The following is a 22,059-nucleotide window of genomic DNA, read 5'->3' on the forward strand; positions in this document are numbered from 1 at the left end:
TTACTTAATATTGGTATTTTATATATGCTTAACTATTCATCCTTCCTAAAATTCAATGATAACAATGATTTGAATTTATAAGGTGAAGCCATTTATGTAATACCCCAGATATAACATTTTCAAATACAAAACATTTATACTAGCATGGAAATTATAAAAACATACATAAATTATACTGAAGGATGTGATTTAAAGGCTATCTATATACATAGATGTGTTTCACCTTAGAAAGTACACATGCACATCAAAACATTCACTGAATATAAATGCCATTAAGTTCTCTTACTTACGTTACAAAGCAAAGGGCCAGTTCATAAATGTTGTTCTAGTATGTATCAACTGCAAAAAACACATATTCCACAAAAAGGTTTTGAAGACACATGGGAGTGGGATGTGCCCACATTAAGAGCAGAGCTTTTACAGGACCACCTGTCTCTCCAGCCGGCTCCCAGCGACCACTGAAAACAGCTGCTACCCTCAGAACAACAAGATGGTGTTGTTAATGATAACGATGGACCCTGGAATCTCATTCTCCTTGACCACCAGCGGAGGCGAAATCTGATGATGTCGCCATGGGTTGGTTTGGCCAGAAGTCCATTATCTTGAAGTCTAGACACACTTTCCAAGTATCACAATCTTTGGTTTCTTTAATAACAATAGCGTTTAATAATTCTTTTCCTCGCTGGGCTCAGTGGCTCACACCTGTAATCCCAACACTTTGGGAGGCTAAGGTGGGTGGATCAGCTGAGGTCAGGAGTTTGAGACCGGCCTGGCCAACATGGTGAAACTCTGTCTCTACTAAAAAATACAAAAGTTAGCCAGGCATAGTGGTGCGTGCCTGTAATCCTAGCTACTTAGGAGGCTGAGGCAGGCGAATCACTTGAACCCAGGAGGCAGAGGCTGCAGTGAGCGAAGATCACGCCATTGCAATCCAGCCTGGGCAACCACAGTGAACCTGTGACTTAAGTAAATAAATAAATAAAATAATTATTTTCTTCTTACAGCAGTTACAACATCAGAAGGCAGCTTCATGGGTTCATTTCTCAAGATAATACCTATTTTTTTCTGCATTTTCAGCAAGGTTTTCTTCTAAAACTTCAAGGGCTACGATGGCCACTTGGCAGCCTAGTGGATTGCCACCGTATGTGGACCCATGTTCTTCTGGCTTAATGGTCAGCATTATGTCATCATTCCACAGCAGCGCAGACACAGATTGTCAGCCCCCAGAAAGGGCCTTTCTAAGGAGGACTATATCAGGTCTGACATTTTCATGATCAACAATTAGCCATCTATCAGTTCTGGCCACTCCTGTATGTATTTCATCAACAATAAACAGAACCAAGCTGGGATCATGAGATGGGACAAGAGTAAGTTAAAATACCACAAAGCTTACTATTCTTACAGAGATTCAGCTGGTCTTTCTTGTCTGTCTGTCTTTCTTTCTTTCTTTCTTTCTTTCTTTCTTTCTTTCTTTCTTTCCTTCCTTCCTTCCTCCCTCCCTTCCTTCTTCCCTTCCTTCTTCCCTTTCCTTCCCTTTCCTTCCCTTCCCTTCCTTCTTCTCTTCCCTTCCCATCTTCCCTTCCGTCTTCCCTTCCCTTCTCCCTTCCCTTCTCCCTTCCCTTCCCTTCCCTTCTCCCATCCCTTCTCCCTTGCCTTCCTTTTCTTTTCAACAGTTTTTCTCTGTGGCCCAGGCTGGAGTGCAGTGGTGGGATCTCAGCTCAATGCAACCTCCCCTTCCCGGGTTCGAATCATTGAGTGAGCCCAGGAGGTCAAGACCAGCCTGGGAAAAATAGCAAAAGGCAGGGTGGTGCATGCCTGTAGTCCCGAGGCCGAGGGGGGAGGATTACTTGAGCCCAGGAGGTAGAGACTAGCCTGGACAACATAGCAAAACTGTCTCTACTAGAAAAATTAAAAATATTAGAAGGGGCTGGGTGGTGTATGCCTGTGGTCCCGAGGCTGAGGCAGGAGGATTGCTTGAGCCCAGGAGGTCAAGGCCAGCCTGGCCAACATAGTGAAACCCCATTTCTACTAACAACAAGGACAACAAAAAATAGCATGGGCAGGGTGGCTCACCCCTGTAGTTCCGAGCCTGAGGTGGGAAGATTGCTTGAGCCCAGAAGGTCAATATCAGCCTGGTCAACATAGCGAAAGCCTGTCTCTCCTAAAAAAATTATCAGGGCAGAATGGCACACGCCTGTAGTCCTGAGGCCGAGGCAGAAGCATCGCTTGAGCCCAGGAGATTGAGGCCAGTCTGTGCAACATAGCGAAACCGGTTTCTACTGAAAAAAAAAAATACCGTGGGCAAGGTGGTGCATGCCTGTAGACCCCAGGCTGAGGCGGGAGGATCTCTTGAGCCCAGGAGATTGAAGCCAGCCTGGCCAACATAGAGAAACCCGGTTTTAACTACAAAAAAAAAAAAAAAAAAAAAAAAAAAAAAAAAAAAAAAAAAAAACGTGGGCAAGGTGGCGCATGCCTATAGTACTGAGAACGAGGTGGGAGGATTGGCCAAGGCGGACGTAATCAATACCACAATCACATCCCGTAAGTAAATACCTTTTCCTCTCTCCAGGACTACAGGTAAAGGATGGTAATTGTGTGCACCATACTTAGATTCCCTTCCAAAAATGCAATCAGAGGTTGGAGGGCCTTGGACGGATTTTTTAGTTCCAACAGATGTAGAAGCCACTGAAGAATGAATGTCACGACGAAGCACAGCAAACCTCCGCAAATGTGCTAGTTTGGAAAACATTGTGTCTTTCAAGTAGAAAAATCACAAATCGACTATTGTTTTCTTCCCATGGTTCAGACTAAAATACAGATGTTTAACGCAAGATCCAGGGACGGTCTTCAGAGATATCAAAATCTCCTGATGGCACCTGAGGACCACCCACTTTGTCACACAAAGTGTGGATGGAGGAGGCAACAATATTCTGCAATGTCACTGCCCAAGGATGATGGACCAATCAGGGCAGTTAGTGAACTCCATCTGGCCAATTAGAAGTCAGGACAGTAGGCGGAACAAGCGAAGCTGATTTGGCGTCTATCAGTCCAGGCTCCAGGGAAAGAACCTTCTCAAAAGCGGGGCGGAGACTCTGATTTTCCCGCCAAAAGCATCCCCTTGGATTGGCTACTTTAAGTTCAGAGTGCGCATGCTCTGATTTGCTCTTTTGATTCTTCCACAATCAGGGTAAGCGTGCGCTGATTTTCTCCTTCCCTTCTTCCTACCCATCCCCTCCCCCGTGGTGCATTTCTTATCTAGCGTTAATAATGTGTTTATATGAGGCAGGTCGCCATCTCAACTCCTTCCTGTCCGTTTCTAACTTTTTCAGGTATGGTATTTTTCCTAGGAACTCTGTAGTAACTTAAGAAATTTGGGCGGAGCGCGGTGGCTCACGCTTGTAATCCCAGCACTTTGGAGGCCACAGGAGGTGGATCGCTTGAACCTGGGAGGTGGAGGTTACAGTGAGCCAGGGTCATGCCACTGCAGCACGCCTAAGCAACAGAGCGAAAACCTGTCTCAAAAAAAAAAAAAAAAAAAAAAAAAAAACTCACTCAAATCATTCCTTCGGCTCCGGGACTACAGGCACACACCACCCTGCCCGGAGCACCAAAGGTCCTGTGGCTGGAAAGACTCAGGCTGTTTCTCTTGCAGATCAGACTGCTCCCGGTGCCATGAACGGAGACAACACCTTTGCAAGGAGACCCAGGGATGATGCTCAAATATCAGAGAAGATACAAAAGGTGAGGCGACCTGGAGGGGGCAGAGTAGTGGCCCAGGGGACAGTGTGGGGTGAGTAGGTTTCTGAGGGGAAGAGGACAGAGGTACTAGGGACAAGGAGCAGGGTCTCGGGGGAGATCTGGACCCTTGGGAGCCTCCCACCCTCGCTCTGTCATCACCTAGCATCCCTGGAGACAAGTCTGTGATCTTGCACTTCATTTGGTGACTCTCAGTCCACTCTGGAAGGTGGGAAGAGAGTCAGCCAGCAGCATTAAAGCCCTACTGTGTGACAGGGGAGAAGCTAGGGTAGGTCCCCATGTTCTCTCAGTTAACCATGGCATCAACCAGGACGGATTATCATCCCCACTTCCTAGATCCAGCACACAGGAAGTGGCTCCAGCTGAATGGCAGACATGCCTAGCTGAGTCACCGCCAGAATTTCTTTTTTTTTTTTCCAGGCCTTCGATGATATTGCCCAGTACTTCTCTAAGAAAGAGTGGGAAAAGATGAAAGCCTCAGAGAAAATCATCTATGTGTATATGAAGATAAACTATGAGGTCATGACTAAACTAGGTAACAGAAAGTTCTAGGTACACAGAAGTCTGGGGACACATGAGCATCCCTTTTCCTGCTTTGGCTACTTCTTAGGCTACAGAAAGTACCCCACATTTTCATTTTGTGTAGGGAAAAATCGCAAGGCAGCTTCTGGGTGTTCTGCTCTTCTGTATCCTGCAGGGCTGAGGGCAGGGACTGGCCACAGTGGAGCTCATACCTGTATCCTGCTCATACCGTCTTTTCTGATGAGCCCAGCTGTCTCTGTGGCATCCCTCCATCCCCTCAACCAACACACATACCCTCCCTTCCGTCTCTTGGCTTGTCTCTCTCTCTCTCTCTCTCTTTTTTTTTTTTCTATGAGTCAGTCTCACTCTGTCACCTAGGCTAGAGTGCAGTAGTGCAATCATAGCTCACTGCAGCCTTGAACTCCTGAGCTCAAGCAATCCTCCTGCCCAGCCTGTGGAAAAGCTGAGGCTACAGGCACGTGCCACCATGCGGAACTAATTTTATTTTATATTTTGTAGATATAGAGGTCTCTCTATGTTGCCCAGGCTCGTGTTGAGTGCCTCGCCTCAAGCAATCCTCCAGCCTCAGCCTCCCAAAGTGCTGGTACTACAGACATGAACCACCGTGCCAGGCCTAAGCTTGTCTCTTAAAGAATAAACATTTTGCTTCTTTCTAGGTTTCAAGGTCACCCTCCCACCTTTCATGTGTAGTAAACGGGCTGCAGACTTCCACAGGAATGATTTTGATAACGATAGAAACCGCGGGAATCAGGGTGAGTAGATGGGAAGGGGCTGGAAAGGGTCTCCTCAAGCCCAGTTGCTTTTCAGCTCAGCGACCTGGGAAAGATCCTCAGACATTTGTTCCCTCATACACATCAGGGCTGAGTGAAAAAAGAAATTGCATGCAGAAAATTAATTACAGAGGCCAATCATATAAAATTCTAAAACATGCAAAACAAGAAAATATATTTTTATGGATAATAAGTAAATGGTAAATGTATACAAACCTGAATGTGAATAAAAAGCCATCAAATTAAGGTGACTGGCTGTAGTGGAGGAGGGAGGGAGGGCATGGATTGGTGAGTGCTGCACAGACAGCTTCAGCTGTGACTTATTGATAGTATGTTTTGCGTTTTTTGGGGTTTTTTTGTTTGTTTGTTTTGTTTTGTTTTTGAGTTTCGCTCTTGTCACCCAGCCTGGAGTGCAATAGCAAAATCTGAGCTCACTGCAACCTGCACCTCTCAGGTTCAAGCAATTCTGCTGCCTCAACCTCCCAAGTAGCTGGGATTACAGGCACCCACCCCCACATCCAGCTAATTTTTGTATTTTTGGTAGAGACAGGGTTTCACCATGTTGGCCAGTCTGACCTCAAACTACATGACCTCAGGTGATCCACTTGCCTCAGCCTCCCAAAGTGCTGGGATTACAGGCATGAGCTACCACTCCTGGACTGTTTATACTATTGCTAATATTCTGAATAAATAAATCAGATCTAAGATAACTGTGAGGTAATGTTGAGACCCGACTGGACTCAATTTTATTCCCCATACTTTTCTGTGGGTTTGAAATATTTCTTTTTTAAAGAACGTGTTGTTCTTCCTAAGCACTGTTAATGAATCAAAGGACATTTAAGAAAATGTTAAAGGTGAAAAAAAGAAAATGTTAAAACTGTAGATCCGCCAAAAACTTCCAGAGTTTGTTTCATTAACAGCATGTGGGTATTGAATAAGTATCTTAAGAGAGGGTGATGAACACATTATGTAATAAAGATCGCTGTTTCTCTGTATTTTATCAAAACCAAATAGTCCTCACATTCTGCAACAACCCCTGTTCTCCGTGTTGAGCTTGGAAGAGGGTTTGAAAGAGTGATCCCTTATCCAACACACAGAGAGCTTTCCCACTTCTCAGTGAGCAGAGATAATATAGGGTGAAAAACAGACGGGTTCTTGAGTAGAGATCTTTGTGCATTTCAGCAATATAAAGGGGACATATGTGTTTACCTGCTCTTCTGCTCTGAGAACACAGTTATAAGACGAGGTCAAAATGTCCAAACTGTCTCCAATAGACCTATTACTCCCCAACTAAACAGGCCAGATTCTACCATCTCCCACAATCACTATAAGAGGTCTGAAAATCCAGTGCTTGAGTATCTGCCAAGTTTTTGACATTAAAGGAGTGTCTTTATACTGAAAATATTTCAGAGCCACTGGACTAAATCATCCATGGGTTCGTCACACATTTAACAGCTTAATTGGCATACCATAAGATTCACCCATTTCAAGTGTAGAGAGATTTTCAGCTGTTGCACATCTTGAGTGGATACAGTTCAGAATCCTAAACAATCAATTTAACTATTTGGGAAAAAGTAAAAGACACGTAATGAAATAAGATGAGACTGTGATGGGATTTAGTTCCCATTTGATAAACCGTAAGATGGATAATTCTGAGCTGATGCCACAGATAAATGCAGTAACCATTACTAAACATAATTCAGAAGCAAATTTCAAATAACTCCTCAACAATGAGTGGACTCATAACCCTCTGCTGCAGCATACCCTGATACTACAGAAGTCTCTCTAGTTTGGAAATCTTTACCAACAAAGAAAAATTCTGATGTATTCTCTTTCAGTTGAACATCCTCAGATGACTTCCGGCAGGCTCCAGGGAATCTTCCCAAAGGTGAGTATCTCTCAAATCTAAAGGACCAGAGAAGCTTTGTCCCTCCACAGATGCAAACACTGGTAACAGTGGGAGAATATAAAAAATGCCCTCACTGCCTCCTTCTCCCCATGTGTATCACAACACCTAATGTAGCACCGACAGCTTGATAATACTAACAGTTGTGATCCTTGATACTTCTTTTGTTTTCATAGTGATGCCAGATACTATTTTAAACAGTTCACATGGGTTAATTTATTTAATCCTTAAGAAGACCTCTATGATGTTGTTTCTGTTATTATCTCCAGATAATAATGAGTCACACACTTCAGTTGTCGTCCATAGAAAAGCCATGTGACTTGGCGCAAATGTTCTAAGTTCTCTGAGTTTCAGATTCCTGGTCCATGAAATGGAAGTAAAGAATCATACATAGTTCATGTTTTAGATCCTAGTTATCAGCAACATAATAATAAAATGAGGCTATCGGGGTACAGAGATTTTAAAGAATTTCCTGGGGCGCAGTGGCAGTGGTAGTCTAATTCAGAGTTCCAAGCCATTTAAAGCTCATTAACGTTTGCATTTTTTTATGAAGTTCAGATGTTGCTCACTAGGGCTTTACCCCATAGAGCCTGCTGGTGCTTCAGCTGAGACACCCACTCTCACAACAGGAAGGACCAGCTGGCCTCTGATCTGTTACTGGGGCCACTTGCATGGCTTAGGAATTGCTTTGACTGTTGGCCCCTCCCTACTGTGAGCTCCTTGAGGGCCTTGTCTGCACCTGGGGCATCCAGGAAGCCCCAGTCCCAGCCCAGGGGATCCCTCGGAGGCTCCTGAATGAGTGATCCCACAAGTGCAGATTCAACTCTGGTTTAGAGGGTAAAGGAATCTGGGAGTTGGGTTGCCAGTGTGGAGACCAAATTCAAAGAGGATCATCAAAAGTATTAGTTTTTTTTATTATTACTGCATTTAAACAGTGTTTACAAGCTCAGAGAGGGCTTTCCCTTAGCCTATTTTACATGTGTTGTTGACTATTTTGTAAGTGAGGAAGCTGAATAAAAAGTAGCTTAAGGGCCGGGCGCGGTGGCTCACAATTGTAATCCCAGCACTTTGAGAAGCTGAGGCGGGTGGATCACGAGGTGAAGATATCAAGACCAACGTGTCCAACTTGGTGAAACCTCGTCTTTACTAAAGATAGAAAACTTAGCGGCGCGTGTTAGAGCCTGCCTGTAGTCCCAGATACTCTGGAGGCTGAGGCAGGAGAATTGTTTGAACCCGGGAGGCAGAGGTTACAGTGACCCGAGATCGTGCCACTGCACTCAAGCCTGGCAACAGAGCAAGACTCCGTGTCAAAAGAAAAAAAAAGGAAAAAAAAAGTAGGTTAAGACTGTTGGTCAGTGACACATCCCAATGTAACCAAAATTGGTATGGGTACCACCTTACTTATTTCCACATTCAATGTTGGTGCCTCTGTGGGGTGGTATGTCATATCTGGTACTGCTTTCTTTGCTGCCTAGATTAATTTCAGCAAACCATTTCTTTCTCTCTCCCTTCCCTGTATTCATCTCCCCACACTATCTTTCCCAGCAGTGTTTTGTCCCCCCTCTATGTTTTTACATTTACTCTCCCAGTAGCTGTCTACAAGCTTATATGGGATCCCTTGTATTTTATAGAAGCTCTTCCTTTTGTAGACCTTGTGAATTCTTAGAATGCTATTCTTCTCCAAATCTTCTGTATATGACGCTCTCAATTACATGGAGATTTTTGCTGTTTGCAAGAATGTCAGTCTTAAAAGACTGTGAGGATAAGCATTCTATCCCTGGAAAGCCCATTCATTTAGGCCATTCCTTTCCCTTCTAACCTCCCAGGTTTCTCCTAATATAGGGCTATGTAACTCTCCCAGTGTTGTTGAGAACATTGATTAAGGTAATGCATGTGAAGACGCTTTGTAAGCTCTAAAGCACTATAGAAATGTCACTGATACTGTTTATCTGTGACCTTCACATTATAAAGATCATGCCCAAGAAGCCAGCAGAGAAAGAAAATGATTCGAAGCAAGTGGCAGAGGCATCTGGCCCACGAAATGGTGGGAAACAGCTGTGCCCCCCGAGGAAACCAAGTACCTCTGAGAAGATTAACAAGAGATCTGGTAAGAGGAAACAATTTGGGAACGACCCCTCTGGCTTCCCTGGCTATGTTCAGGTGTGGGGACTGGGTGTGTGGCATGGATCCCAGACAAGCCTGGGTCCAGGCTGGGCTGAGGAGCTCGCCCAGCTCCAGATGAGATGTTAGACATGACTTCCAGAGACATAGACTTGAGTTGTCACCCATACAAAAACCATGTGACTTGGGGCAAGTCTTCCAAATTTCCTCAGCGCCAGGTTCCTAGTCCATAAGATGGAAATAAAGAATCACAGTTCATAAGTTGTTTGGAAACATTACATTTAATGTAGAAGGCCTGATGACATGAAAGGTGCTCAATCAATTCTATCTGTGATGACCTGCAATCATATCTTACTCAGTTCAATGCCTGATACCCAATATAGATGTGCTTCAGAGATATTGCAGGTTCGGTTCCAGACCACTGCAATAAAGTGAGTCACACACATTTTTTATTTTTGGTTTTGCAGTGCATAAAAACATTATGTTTACACTATACTGCAGTCTACTAAGTGTGCAATAGCATTATGTCTAAAAATGTACATACCTTAATTTTAAAATAATTCATTGTTAAAAATGCTAACAATCTTCTGAGCCTTCAGTGAGTCACACTCTTTTTGCTGGTGGAGGGTCTTGCCACAGTGTTGATGGCTGCTGGCTGATCAAAGTGTTGGTTGCTGAAGGGTGGAGTGGCTGTGGCAGTTTCTTAAAATAACACGACAATGAAATTTGCCACATCAATTAGCTCTCCCTTTCTTGAAGGATTTCTCTGTAGTATGTGATGCTATTGGATAGCATTTTACCCACAGTAGAACTTCTTTCAAAGTTGGAGTCAATCCACTCTAGCTATGAAAGTCCTAGATGGCATCTCCTTCCAATAGAAGGCTATTTTATCTACATTGAAAATCTGTTGTTTAGTGTAGCCACCTCCATCAGTGATCTTAGCTAGATCTTCTGGGTAAGTTGCTGCAGCTTCTCCATCAGGGTTTGCTGCTTCACCTTGCACTTTTATGTTATGGAGACGGCTTCTTTCCTTAAACCTCACAAACCACCCTCTTCTAGCTTCACACGTTTCTCCTGCAGCTTCTTCACCTCTCTCAGCTTTCATGGACTTGAAGAGGGTTTGGGTCTTGCTCTGAATTAGACTCTGGCTTAAGGGAGTGTTGCAGCTGTTTTCATCTTCTATCCTGACCACTCAAACTTTCTCTATTTCAGCAGTAACGCAGTTTTGCTTTCTTATTCTTGTGTTCACTGGAGTATTAGTATTATTATTTCCTTCAAGAACTTTTCCTTTGCATTCACGGCTTGGCTGTTTGGTGCAAGAGGCGGAGCTTTCAGCCTGTCTTGGCTTTCCGCATGCCTTCCTCACTCAGCTTAGCCATTTCTAGCTTCTGATTTAAAGTGAGAGACATGCGACTCTTCCTTTCATTTGAACACTTAGCGGCCATTGTAGGGTTGTTCACTGTCCTAATTTCAGTATTGCTATGTCTCAGGAAATAGGGAGGCCCAAGAAAAGGAAGAGAGGCAGGGAAGAGCTCATCCGTGGAGCAGTCAAACCACACACAACATTGGTCAATTAAGTTTCTCATCTTCTATGGGTGCAGTTCCTGGTACCCCCAAAACAATTACATAGAACAGGGTGATTATAGTCAATAATAACTTAATCGTACATTTTTTAAAAAACTAAAAGAGTGTAAATGGATTTTTTGTAACACAAGGATAAATGTTTGAGGGCATGGAGACCCTATATTCCATGATGTGATTATTACGCATGGCATGCCTGTGTCAAAGCATCTCATGTACCCCATAAGAATATACACCTACTGTGGAACCACAAAAATAAAAAACAAAAATTATTTTAAAAGACTAAAGAACAACAAAACAATTGCAGTAATAATATCAAAGTTCACTGATGACAGATCACAATAACAGATATAATAATAATGGAAAAGTGTAAAATTGGTGAGAATTCCCCCCAAAAAATTGCAGCATATGCAAAGCACTATAAAAACGATGTGCCATAAAACAAGGTATGCCTGTGTGCCCTTAGCAAATACATGCAGCATGAAAGGAGGTATGGTTGAATGTTCCTGTAAGTGAAGAGGTTGGGAATCTAAACCTCACAACGGAAGGAGCCAGAAGCTAAAACTTTAACTGGCATTTGCACTGTACTGGTGTGGCTTTAAGATCTCAGCCTCTCTAAGCCAGAGAATGTGAAAACCTGGGTAAAGAAGGCCCATGGGCACTTGGGAGCGGGGAGGCATCTCCTTTTGAGAAAACAAAGCCTAACACTCTCCAACCTACCCAACCCTCATCTTCCAACTCTTCTCCATCATAGGACCCAAAAGGGGGAAACATGCCTGGACCCACAGACTGCGTGAGAGAAAGCAGCCGGTGATTTATGAAGAGATCAGCGACCCTGAGGAAGACGACGAGTAACTCCGTAAGTGAACCTTCAGCTCATCCCCCACATCCCTGCAGATGTGCTATTCTGTTACGGTACCGGTGTCCCATCTTGTCTCTTGTTCCCGAAATCATTCCCTTCTCATAATTTTCTAGGGTACAGCATTGAGGCTGAATGATGAGATTTCCCATGCTCTTTTCTTTCTATTTTTTTTTTTTTCTTTTTGAGAGGGAGTCTTGCTCTGTCGCCCAGGCTGGAGTGTAGTGGTGCAATCTTGGCTCACTGCAACTTGTGCCTCTCAGGTTCAAGCAATTCTCCTGCCTCAGCCTCCTGAGTAGCTGGGATTACAGGTGCGCACCACCACACCAGTGTAATTTTTGTATTTTGGGTAGAGATATTGGTCAGGCTGGTCTCAAACTCCTGACCTCGTGATCCACCTGCCTTGGCCTCCCAAAGTGCTGGGTTTACAGGGGCGAGCCACCGCGCCCGGCCAATTTCCCATACTCTTTCTACTCCCTGCTCTGTATATCCAGGGATGCTCCCTACCCAGGATGCTGTGGGTTCCCAAACCCCAGGTCAGCCCTGATACGCGGGCCACACCTTCCTCTAGCCTAGGAATTGATAACCCAGGAGAGGAAGTCACTGTGGCATGAGCAGATGGTTCACTTCGAGGAACCGTGGAAGGCGTGTGCAGGTCCTGAGGTAGGGCAGAATCAGAATGTGCAAGGTCTGCAGGTCAGGAGGACTTGAGATTGAGTTGTCACACGGTGGGAACTCACTGCCACTTACTTTCCTTCTCTCTTCTTGCCTCAGCCTCAGGGATATGACACATGCCCACAATGAGAAGCAGAACGTGGTGACCTTTCACGAACATGGGCATGGCTGTGGACCCCTCGTCATCAGGTGTATAGCAAGTCAAAGCAAGTGTTCACAACAGTGAAAAGTTGAGCATCATTTTTCTTAGTGTGCCAAGAGTTCGATGTTAGCGTTTCCGTTGTATTTTCTTGCAGTGTGCCATCCTGTTAGATATTACCGTTTTCATTGATGAGCAAGACATACTTAATGCATATTTCGGTTTGTGTATCCATGCACCCACCTCAGAAAACAAGTATAGTCAGGTATTCTCTCCATAGAACAGAACTACCCTCCTTTCTCCCCAGATGTGACTACTGAGGTCAGGTCTGAGTGTATAATTTCTGATTTTCTCCTCTGCATTTACACCACACAGACACACACACACACACACACACACACACACACACACACCAAGTACCACTATAAGCATCTCCCATCTGCTTTTCTCCATTGCCATGCATCCTGCTCAAGCCCCCCTCACTCCATTTCCTGTTCAGCATGTACTCCCCTCATCCGATTCCCCTCTATCAGTCATTGACAGTTAATAAACATTTGCAAACGTTCCCCAGTTTTTGCTGCTCTCGTTATTGTGTACACAGCTCTGTGCATGTATGTGAATATTTCTTTAGGAAAGATTCTTAGAAGTGGAATTGCTGCGTCAAAGGAGTCATTTATTCAACAGAAACCTAATGAGTGCGTCCTCGTGCTGAGCGCTGTTCTAGGTGCTGGAGAGACATCAGGGAACAAGGCAGACAGATGTTCCTGACCACCATTCTAGAGGAGGATGTTTCCAGTTGTTTGTTTGTTTTTTCTAGAGATGGGGTCTTGCTCTGTCCAGGCTGGAGTGCAGTGGCATGATCATAGCTCAATGCAGCCTTGAACTCCTGGGCTCAAGCGATCCTCCCACCATGGCCTCCTAAAGTGCTGGGATTATAGGCATGAGGCACCGTGCCTGGCCTCCAGTTTTTATTTTGATGGAGACTAAACACTTCAGTCCTGGAGCAGGATTCTGCAGCAGGTGGTTGGGCATCTTGGCCTTCACGCTCTGAACAATTTTCGGGTTCTAGGGCTGGGACGGCCCATTTGGGAGTATGTGGGAGGAGACACAGATGAAATAGTCCTCTGGGTGATGTGGAGGAATGAGGAAGATGCGTGCACAGTAAACCCTGTGATGGACAGGGAATAGAAGAGTCCACTAGTCTCCATGCAGGGGAGCAACGGTGGGAAAGTCCCCTGGACAGAAGCATGAGACTGCCCATCAAGGGTCTCACCAACCAAGGGCCTGGGAGCTGGGGTGGGGACAATGATTTGGAATGTGACAGCTCTTTCTCACAGGTACCGTTACATGGTGCAGAGGGGAAACAAATGTGGGGAAGGGAAGGGCAGAGGGGAGTCTGTTTTCGAACAAACCATTGCGTGTGAATGAAGACATCAAGGCCTCCTGGTTCGCCCCAGCCTTGGAAGGAGGACACTATCATCATTATGCCTATATGATAGATGAGAGACGGAGTCCCAGACAGATGGTAGGCGTCTTGTCACAGGTCCCACAGCTGGCAGGTGCACCAGGGGCTGAGTTTGGAGCTCACTGACTTCAGAAACATTAAGGAGGACAGATGTGTGTGATGGAGGGAGGGAGAATTGAACAAGCCCCGGGTTCTGTCCCCAGTTGCAAGGTAGAGGTTTTGGGTTCATTTTCCCAAGACAAGGAGCACTCAGAGAGGGAGAGTGCAGGGAGGGAGAGGCAAACGTGGTCATAGTGGGGACAGTGGGAGACAGAGATATGCAGGGTGGGCAGAAGAGGGGCAGGCAAAGAAGCAGGGGAGACCCAAGGCCAAGTGTGGGCTGTCACAGCCACCAGAGGGACAGGGTGCCAGGAAGGAGGTTGTGGGGCTCCAGGAGCAGCAGAAGTTCCCCAGATCTGTGAGCATGCCCTGCCTGGCACTGCAGGAAGAGGTGGCTGCCACCCAGGTCAGTGTGGACGTACCTCTACCTGTGACTCACAGAAAACAAATTCTATTTTATCCCAATATAGTTCTGTATTACACAAATGTAATATTCCGATACTAGATATTGAGTGCCTTATCCTCCACGCAAATAGAGGAGAGGATACCCTAAAAGAGGTACTGAGGGATTTGATTTTTCTTTCTCCCTGGGAAGATGGAATCCATAAGCTGGGTCCCCCAGCCCACAAGAGAGGTGCAAGGAAGGGTAGCTGGAAGACTGTGAGTCATGACAGGGAACATTTTTCCTTAGGTTCCTTGGGGATATAAAGCTCCCGACTGTCTGTCTATCATGGATAATGAGTGAACATGGTCCCCTCTCCACAAATGTGTTTCTCTCCTTCATTATTACTGTGAAGGGCTAAAGGTACACCAAGTCCTGATACATCACATTTTTGTGTTATTTTTGAGACAGAATCGCACTCTGTCACCCAGGCTGGAGTGCAGTGATGCAAGTACAGCTCACTGCAACCTCAGTCTCCCAGGCTCCCACTTCAGCTTCCGAACTAGCTGGGACTACAGGCACATGCCACCATACCCAGCTAATTTTTGTGTTTTTGGTAGAAACGGCATGCAGTATGTTGCCCAGGCTGGTCTGGATCTCCTGGCCTCAGTCAATCCTCCTGCTTCAGCCTCCCAAAGTGCTGGGATGACAAGTGTGAGCCACCTCACCAGGCCTTCACTTTCTTTAATGAGCAATTAGCAGAGTTTCATCTTAGAGGCAAAAGTGGCTACTGCCAGCCAAACTGTCTGTGGTGTTGGAGGGGAATCTGGCTGATTCAGACATTTCAAATGAACTTTTAAATTAACCTACCTGATGATTATCCTAAGGCCGTTTCCTGCTCCGTGATTTTTTGATTCAGGGTTTGGAGTTTTTCAGAGACTGTTACAAAGAGCATCTCCTGGCCGGGTACGGTGACTTATGCTGTAACACCAGCACTTTGGGAGGCCGAAGCAGGCAGATCACTTAATGTCAGGAGTTTGAGACCAGCCTGGCCATCATGGTGAAACCCCCATCTCTACTAAAAATACAAAAATTAGCCGGCTGTGCTGGCAGCCTCCTGTGAATTCCAGTTAATGCAGGGGCTAAGGCAGGAGAATCACTTGAACACAGGAGACGGAGGTGCAGTGAGCCGAGATCACACCACTGCACTCCAGCCTGGGCGACAGAGTAAGTCTCCGTCTCAGAAAACAAACAGCATCTCTTACCTACAGTGATTTGAGCTGTGGTCTGTTCTCCTTGGGTTTCTCTATCAGTCTGATCCCATCTACTCTGTCTCCCTGGAATGCCTCAATATTTCTGGTGGACCACTGACACGCTTTCTTGTTTTCCTCTACTGTTAAGAATTGACCCTTGAAAACATTTTCTTCCCAGTTCAATGGAATGTTGAGTGGGGCACGGAATCTATCTGTCATCTTGCTCCAATCATCTGCTTTTAGATATTTTATGTACTTTTGTCACTATAAACGTGTAATTTTTCTCAATTTGATTTTCTAAATGGTTATTATTGGTAGGCCTTATCTATTACTGTATATAATATTTTGTTACCTGTCTGGGTGCAGCTTACCCTACATTTTGGCACAAGACTCAATCTGTTTTATTCTACAAAAGAAAATTGACAGGCTGGGCGCGGTGGCTCACGCCTGTAATCCCAGCACTTTGGGAGACTGAGGCGGGTGGATCACCTGAGGTCAGGACTTTGACACCAGCCTGGCCAAGATGATGAAACCCCATCTCTACCAAAAAATTTTTTTTAATTAGCCATGCATTGTTGGCGCGCACCTGTATTCCCAGCTATGAGGGCAGCTGAGGCAGGAGGATCACTTGAACTCGGGAGGTGGAGATTGCAGTGAGCTGAGATTGCCCCACTGCACTCCAGCCTGGACGACAGCGATTCTATCTCTAAAAAAAAAGAAAAAGAAAAGAAAATTCACATCACAGGCAATAGAGAGTTTTAAAAGGATACTTTATGAAAGATTTCATAGGGGAGGCTTATGGAAAGAAAGAAATATATATTTTACAGAGCTGAGCAGTTCACAGCAAAAATCACCAGAACTGCCTTTTTCTCCAAAATTATTACTCCTACGCTATACTACTACTGGTTCTTCTAGTCCTTCCCTGTATTCCAAATCTTCAAATTGTCCATTTTCTTATTGGGATAATTTTCCTCTGCCCAGATCTAGGTCCTCCACAACACTTAACACTGTCTTCGGGTGTTTGAATTCCCATTGTTTTAGCTCAGGTTCCCAAGGAAACAGGCTTTGGGCCATACAGGACACCTCTAGACAGACTATACTGAGAAACCATGCCTGGAATGGTGCAGTGGGGAGAGGAGAGGAGAGGCAATTTACATACCTGGCTCTCACTCTTGGTTCCTTTTCTTATTGGTCAAAATTTACCCCACAGGCACAAACTCCCACACACTTCTAGATTACATAATCTGCCCCTTTGGCAGCTGTCTGGGCAGCCAGATCCCACACTTTGAAGTGTAGTGTTTCATACAATCCAAAAGTGGTAGCAGAGGTTAGGCACGGTGGCTCACGTCTATAATCCCAGCAATTTGGGAGGCCAAGGCAGGTGGATCATGAGGTCAGGAGTTTGAGACCAGCCTAGCCAGCATGGTGAAACCCCGTCTATAGCAAATATACAACAATTAGCCGGGCATGGTGGTGGATGCCTGTAATCCCAACTACTTGGGGGGCTGAGGTAGGAGAATCACATGACCCCAGGAGGCAGAGGTTGCAGTGAGCTGAGATCGCACCACTGCACTTCAGCCTGTGCGACAGATCAAGACTCTGTCTCAAAAACAAACAAAGGAAGAATTTACAAATTCAAATTTTTCAAGGAAATGCTCCAAGGAAAGTGAAATGGGGAAAGGTCTCTTCTTGCCCTTTTGACAACAGGAAAAATCTCAATTTTATGTTTGTTACCCTTATAATTTCCCCCTATTGTTATTCTTTTATAGTAAAACTACAATTTTCTAATTATCTCCACTGCTGTTTCTATCTTTCTCTGGGTAGTTTACAGCCACCTAGTTATCCAACAAGTCCATAGTAAGATGCAAAGCAGAGCAATTATCAGGATTATAACAAAATGATTTTTTTTGAGATGGAATTTCTCTCTTGTTGCCCAGGCTGGGGTACAAAGGTGCCATCTCAGCTCACTGCAACCTCCACTTCCCGAGTTCAAGCGATTCTCCTGCCTCAGCCTCCCGAGTAGCTGGGATTACAGGCATGTGCCACCAGGCCCAGCTAACTTTGTATTTTTTGTAGAGATTAGATTAGGCTGATCTTGGACTCCTTACCTCGGGTGATCTGCCTACCTCATCCTCCCAAAGTGCTGGGATTACAGACATGAGCCACCACGCCCAGTCTGGAATGAGTTTTTAAATTCAGTATAATACTCACCCTGTCAGGGTGAGGGGCGACCTTTAAACACATCATACTGGTTAATTGTGTCAAAGTCAAAATAAATTATAGAGACAAATCCTGAAATCAAATGCTCTATTCGGGAATCACAAAATTGCAATTCAGGACATATACATGGACTGAGGTGGTCTTCAGTATGTCCAACAAACAAAGAAGTTGGAAGCTTTATTAGAAAGAAAAAATGTTACATATTGTTTTGAAATGAGGCTCATTGGCCCTGGAAAAGCTGGTTCATTCGCCTAATCAGCTTTCACATTCCCTCTTTTGATCAGCATCTTTCTTTGAAAACCTCACTGATCAGCCATCTTAAAGTGAGGCTTCATTGTCACTCCATGCCAGGATGGACCTGGGCCGGTTGTCTTTGTCCCATGTCAAGGGAAAGGTAAGGGAGTCGGTATCAGAGACATGGGCCACATTTGAGCCAAAAAGAGGAGAGAAGGAAAAAAAAATTCAGGCATGTTTGTCTGGAGTTCAGCATCAAGTTCCATGTTATTAGTCCCATCTGTATTAGCATTCATCTTGACGCACTGGGCCAAACTAATCCTGTTTGGAGAACTGGCTTAACAAATATTAGACAGGCAGTAAGAACGGAGCTCAGAGATCATAATACAAAACTACTTAGCAATCGTTTTTTATTTTATTTTATTTTATTTTATTGAGATGGAATCTTGCTCTGTCACCCAGGCTGGAGTGCAGTGGCATGATCCCAGCTCACTGCAACCTCCACCTCCTGGGTTCAAGAAAATCTCCTGCCTCAGCCTCCCGAGTAGCTGGTATTACAGGTGCCCACCACCAATCCAGGCTAATTTTATATTTTCAGTAGAGACAGGATTTTACCACGTTGGCACTCACTGCAACCTTCGCCTCCCGGGCTCAAGTAATTTTCGTGTCTCAGCCTCCCAAATAGCTGGGATTACAGGTGCCCGCCCCTACACCCAGCCAATTTTTTTGTATTTTTCGTAGAGATCAGGTTTCACCACGTTGGTCAGGCTAGTCTCCAACACCTGACCTCAAGTGATCTGCCTGCCTTGGCCTCCCAAGGTGCTGGGATTACAGGCATGAGCCACTGTGCCCGGCCCATCCTAGATTTTTAGATAAACCCAACCAATCGTCAACCAGAAAATGTTTAAATCTATCTATATGCTGGAAGCCCCTGCTTGGAGTTGTCCTGCCTTTCTGGACCAAACCAATGTATTTCTTAAATGTATTTGATTGAGTCTCCATAAAATCTATAAAACCAAGCTGCACCCCAACCTCCTTGGGCAACTCAGGACCTCCTGAGGCTATGTCATGGGCCATGGTCACTCCTATTTGGCGCAGAATAAATCTCTTCAAATGTTTTCCAGAGTTCGTCTCTTTTCATCAGCAGACTTCAGGAACGGAGCAGTTTCTGTTTTTAGTAATTTTATGGGAAAAAGTTGGATCTATTCTATATGTAGATAACAAGAACTCAGCCGGGCGCGGTGGCTCAGGCCTGTATTCTCACCACTTTGGGAGGCTGAGGCGGGCGGATCACGAGGTCAAGAGATCGAGACCATCCTGGTCAACATGGTGAAACCCCATTTCTACTAAAAATACAAAAATTAGCTCAACGTGGTGGCATGCTCCTGTAGTAACAGCTACTCAGGAGGCTGAAACTATTCCAAACAATAGAAAAAAGAGGGAATCCTCCCTAACTGACTTTACAGGCCAGCATCATCCTGATACCAAAACCTGGCAGAGACACAACAAAAAAAGAGAATTTTAGATGTTCAGCCCTGCTGAACATCGATGCAAAAATCCTCAATAAAATACTGGCAAACTGAATCCAGCAGCACATCAAAAAGCTTATCCACCACGATCAAGTTGGCTTCATCCCTGGGGTGCAAGGCTGGTTCAACATATGCAAATCAATAAATGTAATCCATCACATAAACAGAACAAAAGACAAAAACCACATGATTATCTCAATAGATGCAGAAAAGCCCTTCAACAAAATTCAACAGCCCTTCATGCTAAAAACTCTCAATAAACTAGGTATTGATGGTTCATATCTCAAAATAATAAAAGTGGCTGTTTTTACTTACTCACTGTAAAGCTAAAAACACTTGAAGTTAGCCATTCCATGCGTTTTGATGAAAGCCTTGGTAATATAACCAATGTTTTATTTTTTTTTCTTTTTGAGACAGGGTCTTGCTTTGTCACCCAGGCTGATGTGCAGTGGTGAGATCTCAGCTCACTGCAGCCTCCACCTCCTGGGTTCAACCAATTCTCCTGCCTCAGCCTCCTGAGTAGCCAGTATTACAGGCGTGTGCCACCATGCCTGGCTAAATTTTTTCTGTATTTTTAGTAGATATGCGGTTTCACCATGTTGGCCAGGCTGGTCTCAAACTCCTCAGGTGATCCATCCACCTCAGCCTCCCAAAGTGCTAGGATTACAAGCACAAGCCACTGCGCCCAGCGCTATAACCAATGTTTATAATTGTATCCCTCTAGAGAGAGAGCGAGTAGAGGTGTCTCTCTGTCTTTCTCTCTCTGTGTGTGTGTGTGTGTGTGTGTGTTAAAAAAAAATGGGCCAGGTTCAATGGCTCACACCTGTAATCCCAGAACTTTGGGAGGCCACTTGAGCCCAGGAGTTCAAGACCAGCCTGGCCAACATAAGGAGACCCCCATGTCAAAAAGAAAACAGAAGAGAAAAGAAGAGATGTATGGTTTTATTACTACCTGTATACTTGCATGCAGTGCCTGCATGAGGTGGTGGATATGCTTGAGAGAAGAGAGGAGAGGAGAGGAGGGAAGAGGAGGGGAGAGGAGGGGAGAAGAAAGTGGGTAGGGGGAGGGAATGGTTTTATTACTATCTGCAGGCAGGGCCTGCATGAGATGATGGGTGTGCTGGGCTCAGGGGACATGTGGGCTGTGAGGAGATGGTGATGGCAAGGCTGGAAGGAAAAGGGGTGGCTTGGAAACCAGGCCCAAGGGATCCTCAGATCTGCTTTGGAATGGGCAGCCTTGAGAAAAGAGTCACGGTAAGCCACAGTCATGCCATCCATCAGAGGCAGACATTCTTGGAAATCTAACTGCCCATCACTAGTGAGGTCCAGTTTCTTCATTATGCGGTCAAGGACATTGGCACCCTTCTGGTTCTATGTGGAGGCAGCCAGGTCTGTATTCATGAAGCTTGGGAACTCCATCTTGGGGTGAATGCTGTTGTAACCATCCTTTACAGCCTATTTCTGCAAAACAGCAATCAGGGACTTAATGCACTGCTCCATCTCTGTAGGGCTGGAGATTTTTGCCATGTTAGAGTTGACTGAGGCACCAAGAGCAGGTTTTTACTGGACCTGTGTAAATAACCATATTGCCATAAGAATATTTGCAAATAGTTTTCTAATTCTGGAGGAATCAAGTAGAAAGAAAAAGCAAACATTTCCATCTTAGTTTACAAAAGTATACCAAATTGTTACAAACTGTAGATAGTTTAACAGAGAAAATTTTCTCTCTTTTTTTTTTTTCATTTTTTTGAGAAAGGGTTGCGTTCTGTTGCACAGGCTGGAGTGCAGTGGTACAAACACAGCTCCCTGCAACTTCTGCCTCTCGACTCAGCCTCCCAAGTAGCTGGGACCACAGGCGTGCACCACCATGCCCAGCTAATTTTTTTTTTTTTTTATTTTTTTGTAGAGACAGGGTTTTGCGACGTTGCCCAGGGTGGTCTTGAACTCCTGGGCTCAAGCAATCTTCCCACCTTGGCCTTCCAAAGTGAACCACCACACCCCATCAGAAAATTTTCTTATATGTGGCAAATAAAACATTTAAGTAAAAAACAAAGTTTTTATTTTGTGAATTTTCTTTTTAGAATCCCAGTCTCCTATATTTCCCAGGTTGGTCTTGAATTCCTGAACTCAAGGGATCATCCTGTCTCGGCCTCCCAAACTTCTGGGATTACAGGTGTGAGCCACCGTGCCCAGCCCAAGAACAAATAAAGTTTTAAATAAAGTTCAAAAATACATTAACTTTATCAGTTATTTAGTCTCATGTAATTAATTTTTTTCTGCTTGATCTTTTTTTTTTTTTTTTTTTTTTTGAAATGGAGTTTCACTCTTGTTGCCCAAGCTGGAGTGCAGTGGCCCGATCTCAGCTCACTGCAAGCTCCGCCTCCCGGGTTTACGCCATTCTCCTGCCTCAGCCTCCCGAGTAGCTGGGACTACAGGCGCCCATCACCTCGCCCGGCTAGTTTTTTGTATTTTTTAGTAAAGACGGGGTTTCACCATGTTAGCCAGGATGGTCTCCATCTCCTGACCT

The 22,059-nt window shown here is 44.9% G+C and overlaps 1 protein-coding gene and 2 pseudogenes across 4 annotated transcripts; 1 reads left to right on the top strand and 2 right to left on the bottom strand.

Annotated features, from left to right (window-relative positions):
• Positions 1-477: 477 nt before the first annotated feature.
• On the bottom strand, positions 478-3,151 carry LOC100423677 (ornithine aminotransferase, mitochondrial-like; annotated as a pseudogene).
• Positions 3,089-12,916, top strand: LOC709684 (protein SSX4). 4 transcript variants are annotated; one of them, XM_002806223.4, is made up of 8 exons: positions 3,089-3,187; positions 3,653-3,741; positions 4,177-4,291; positions 4,956-5,051; positions 6,908-6,957; positions 8,947-9,082; positions 11,432-11,536; positions 12,311-12,916. In XM_002806223.4, exons 2-7 carry the CDS (start codon positions 3,673-3,675, stop codon positions 11,530-11,532), a joined length of 567 nt encoding a protein of 188 aa, XP_002806269.2. In that variant the 5' UTR covers positions 3,089-3,187; positions 3,653-3,672; the 3' UTR covers positions 11,533-11,536; positions 12,311-12,916. The 4 variants fall into 4 exon arrangements, with proteins under 4 accessions (XP_002806269.2, XP_077844826.1, XP_077844828.1 ...); XM_077988700.1 differs by lacking the exon at positions 3,089-3,187 and adding an exon at positions 10,587-10,664 and having other exon boundaries at positions 3,661-3,741; positions 12,311-12,744; XM_077988702.1 differs by lacking the exons at positions 3,089-3,187; positions 8,947-9,082 and having other exon boundaries at positions 3,661-3,741; positions 12,311-12,744.
• A 499-nt stretch (positions 12,917-13,415) lies between these two features.
• LOC144338514 (protein S100-A11 pseudogene) lies at positions 13,416-21,059 on the bottom strand (annotated as a pseudogene).
• Positions 21,060-22,059: the final 1,000 nt, after the last annotated feature.

The sequence above is a fragment of the Macaca mulatta genome, chromosome X, assembly GCF_049350105.2.
Source record: "Macaca mulatta isolate MMU2019108-1 chromosome X, T2T-MMU8v2.0, whole genome shotgun sequence".
NCBI lineage: Eukaryota > Metazoa > Chordata > Mammalia > Primates > Cercopithecidae > Macaca > Macaca mulatta.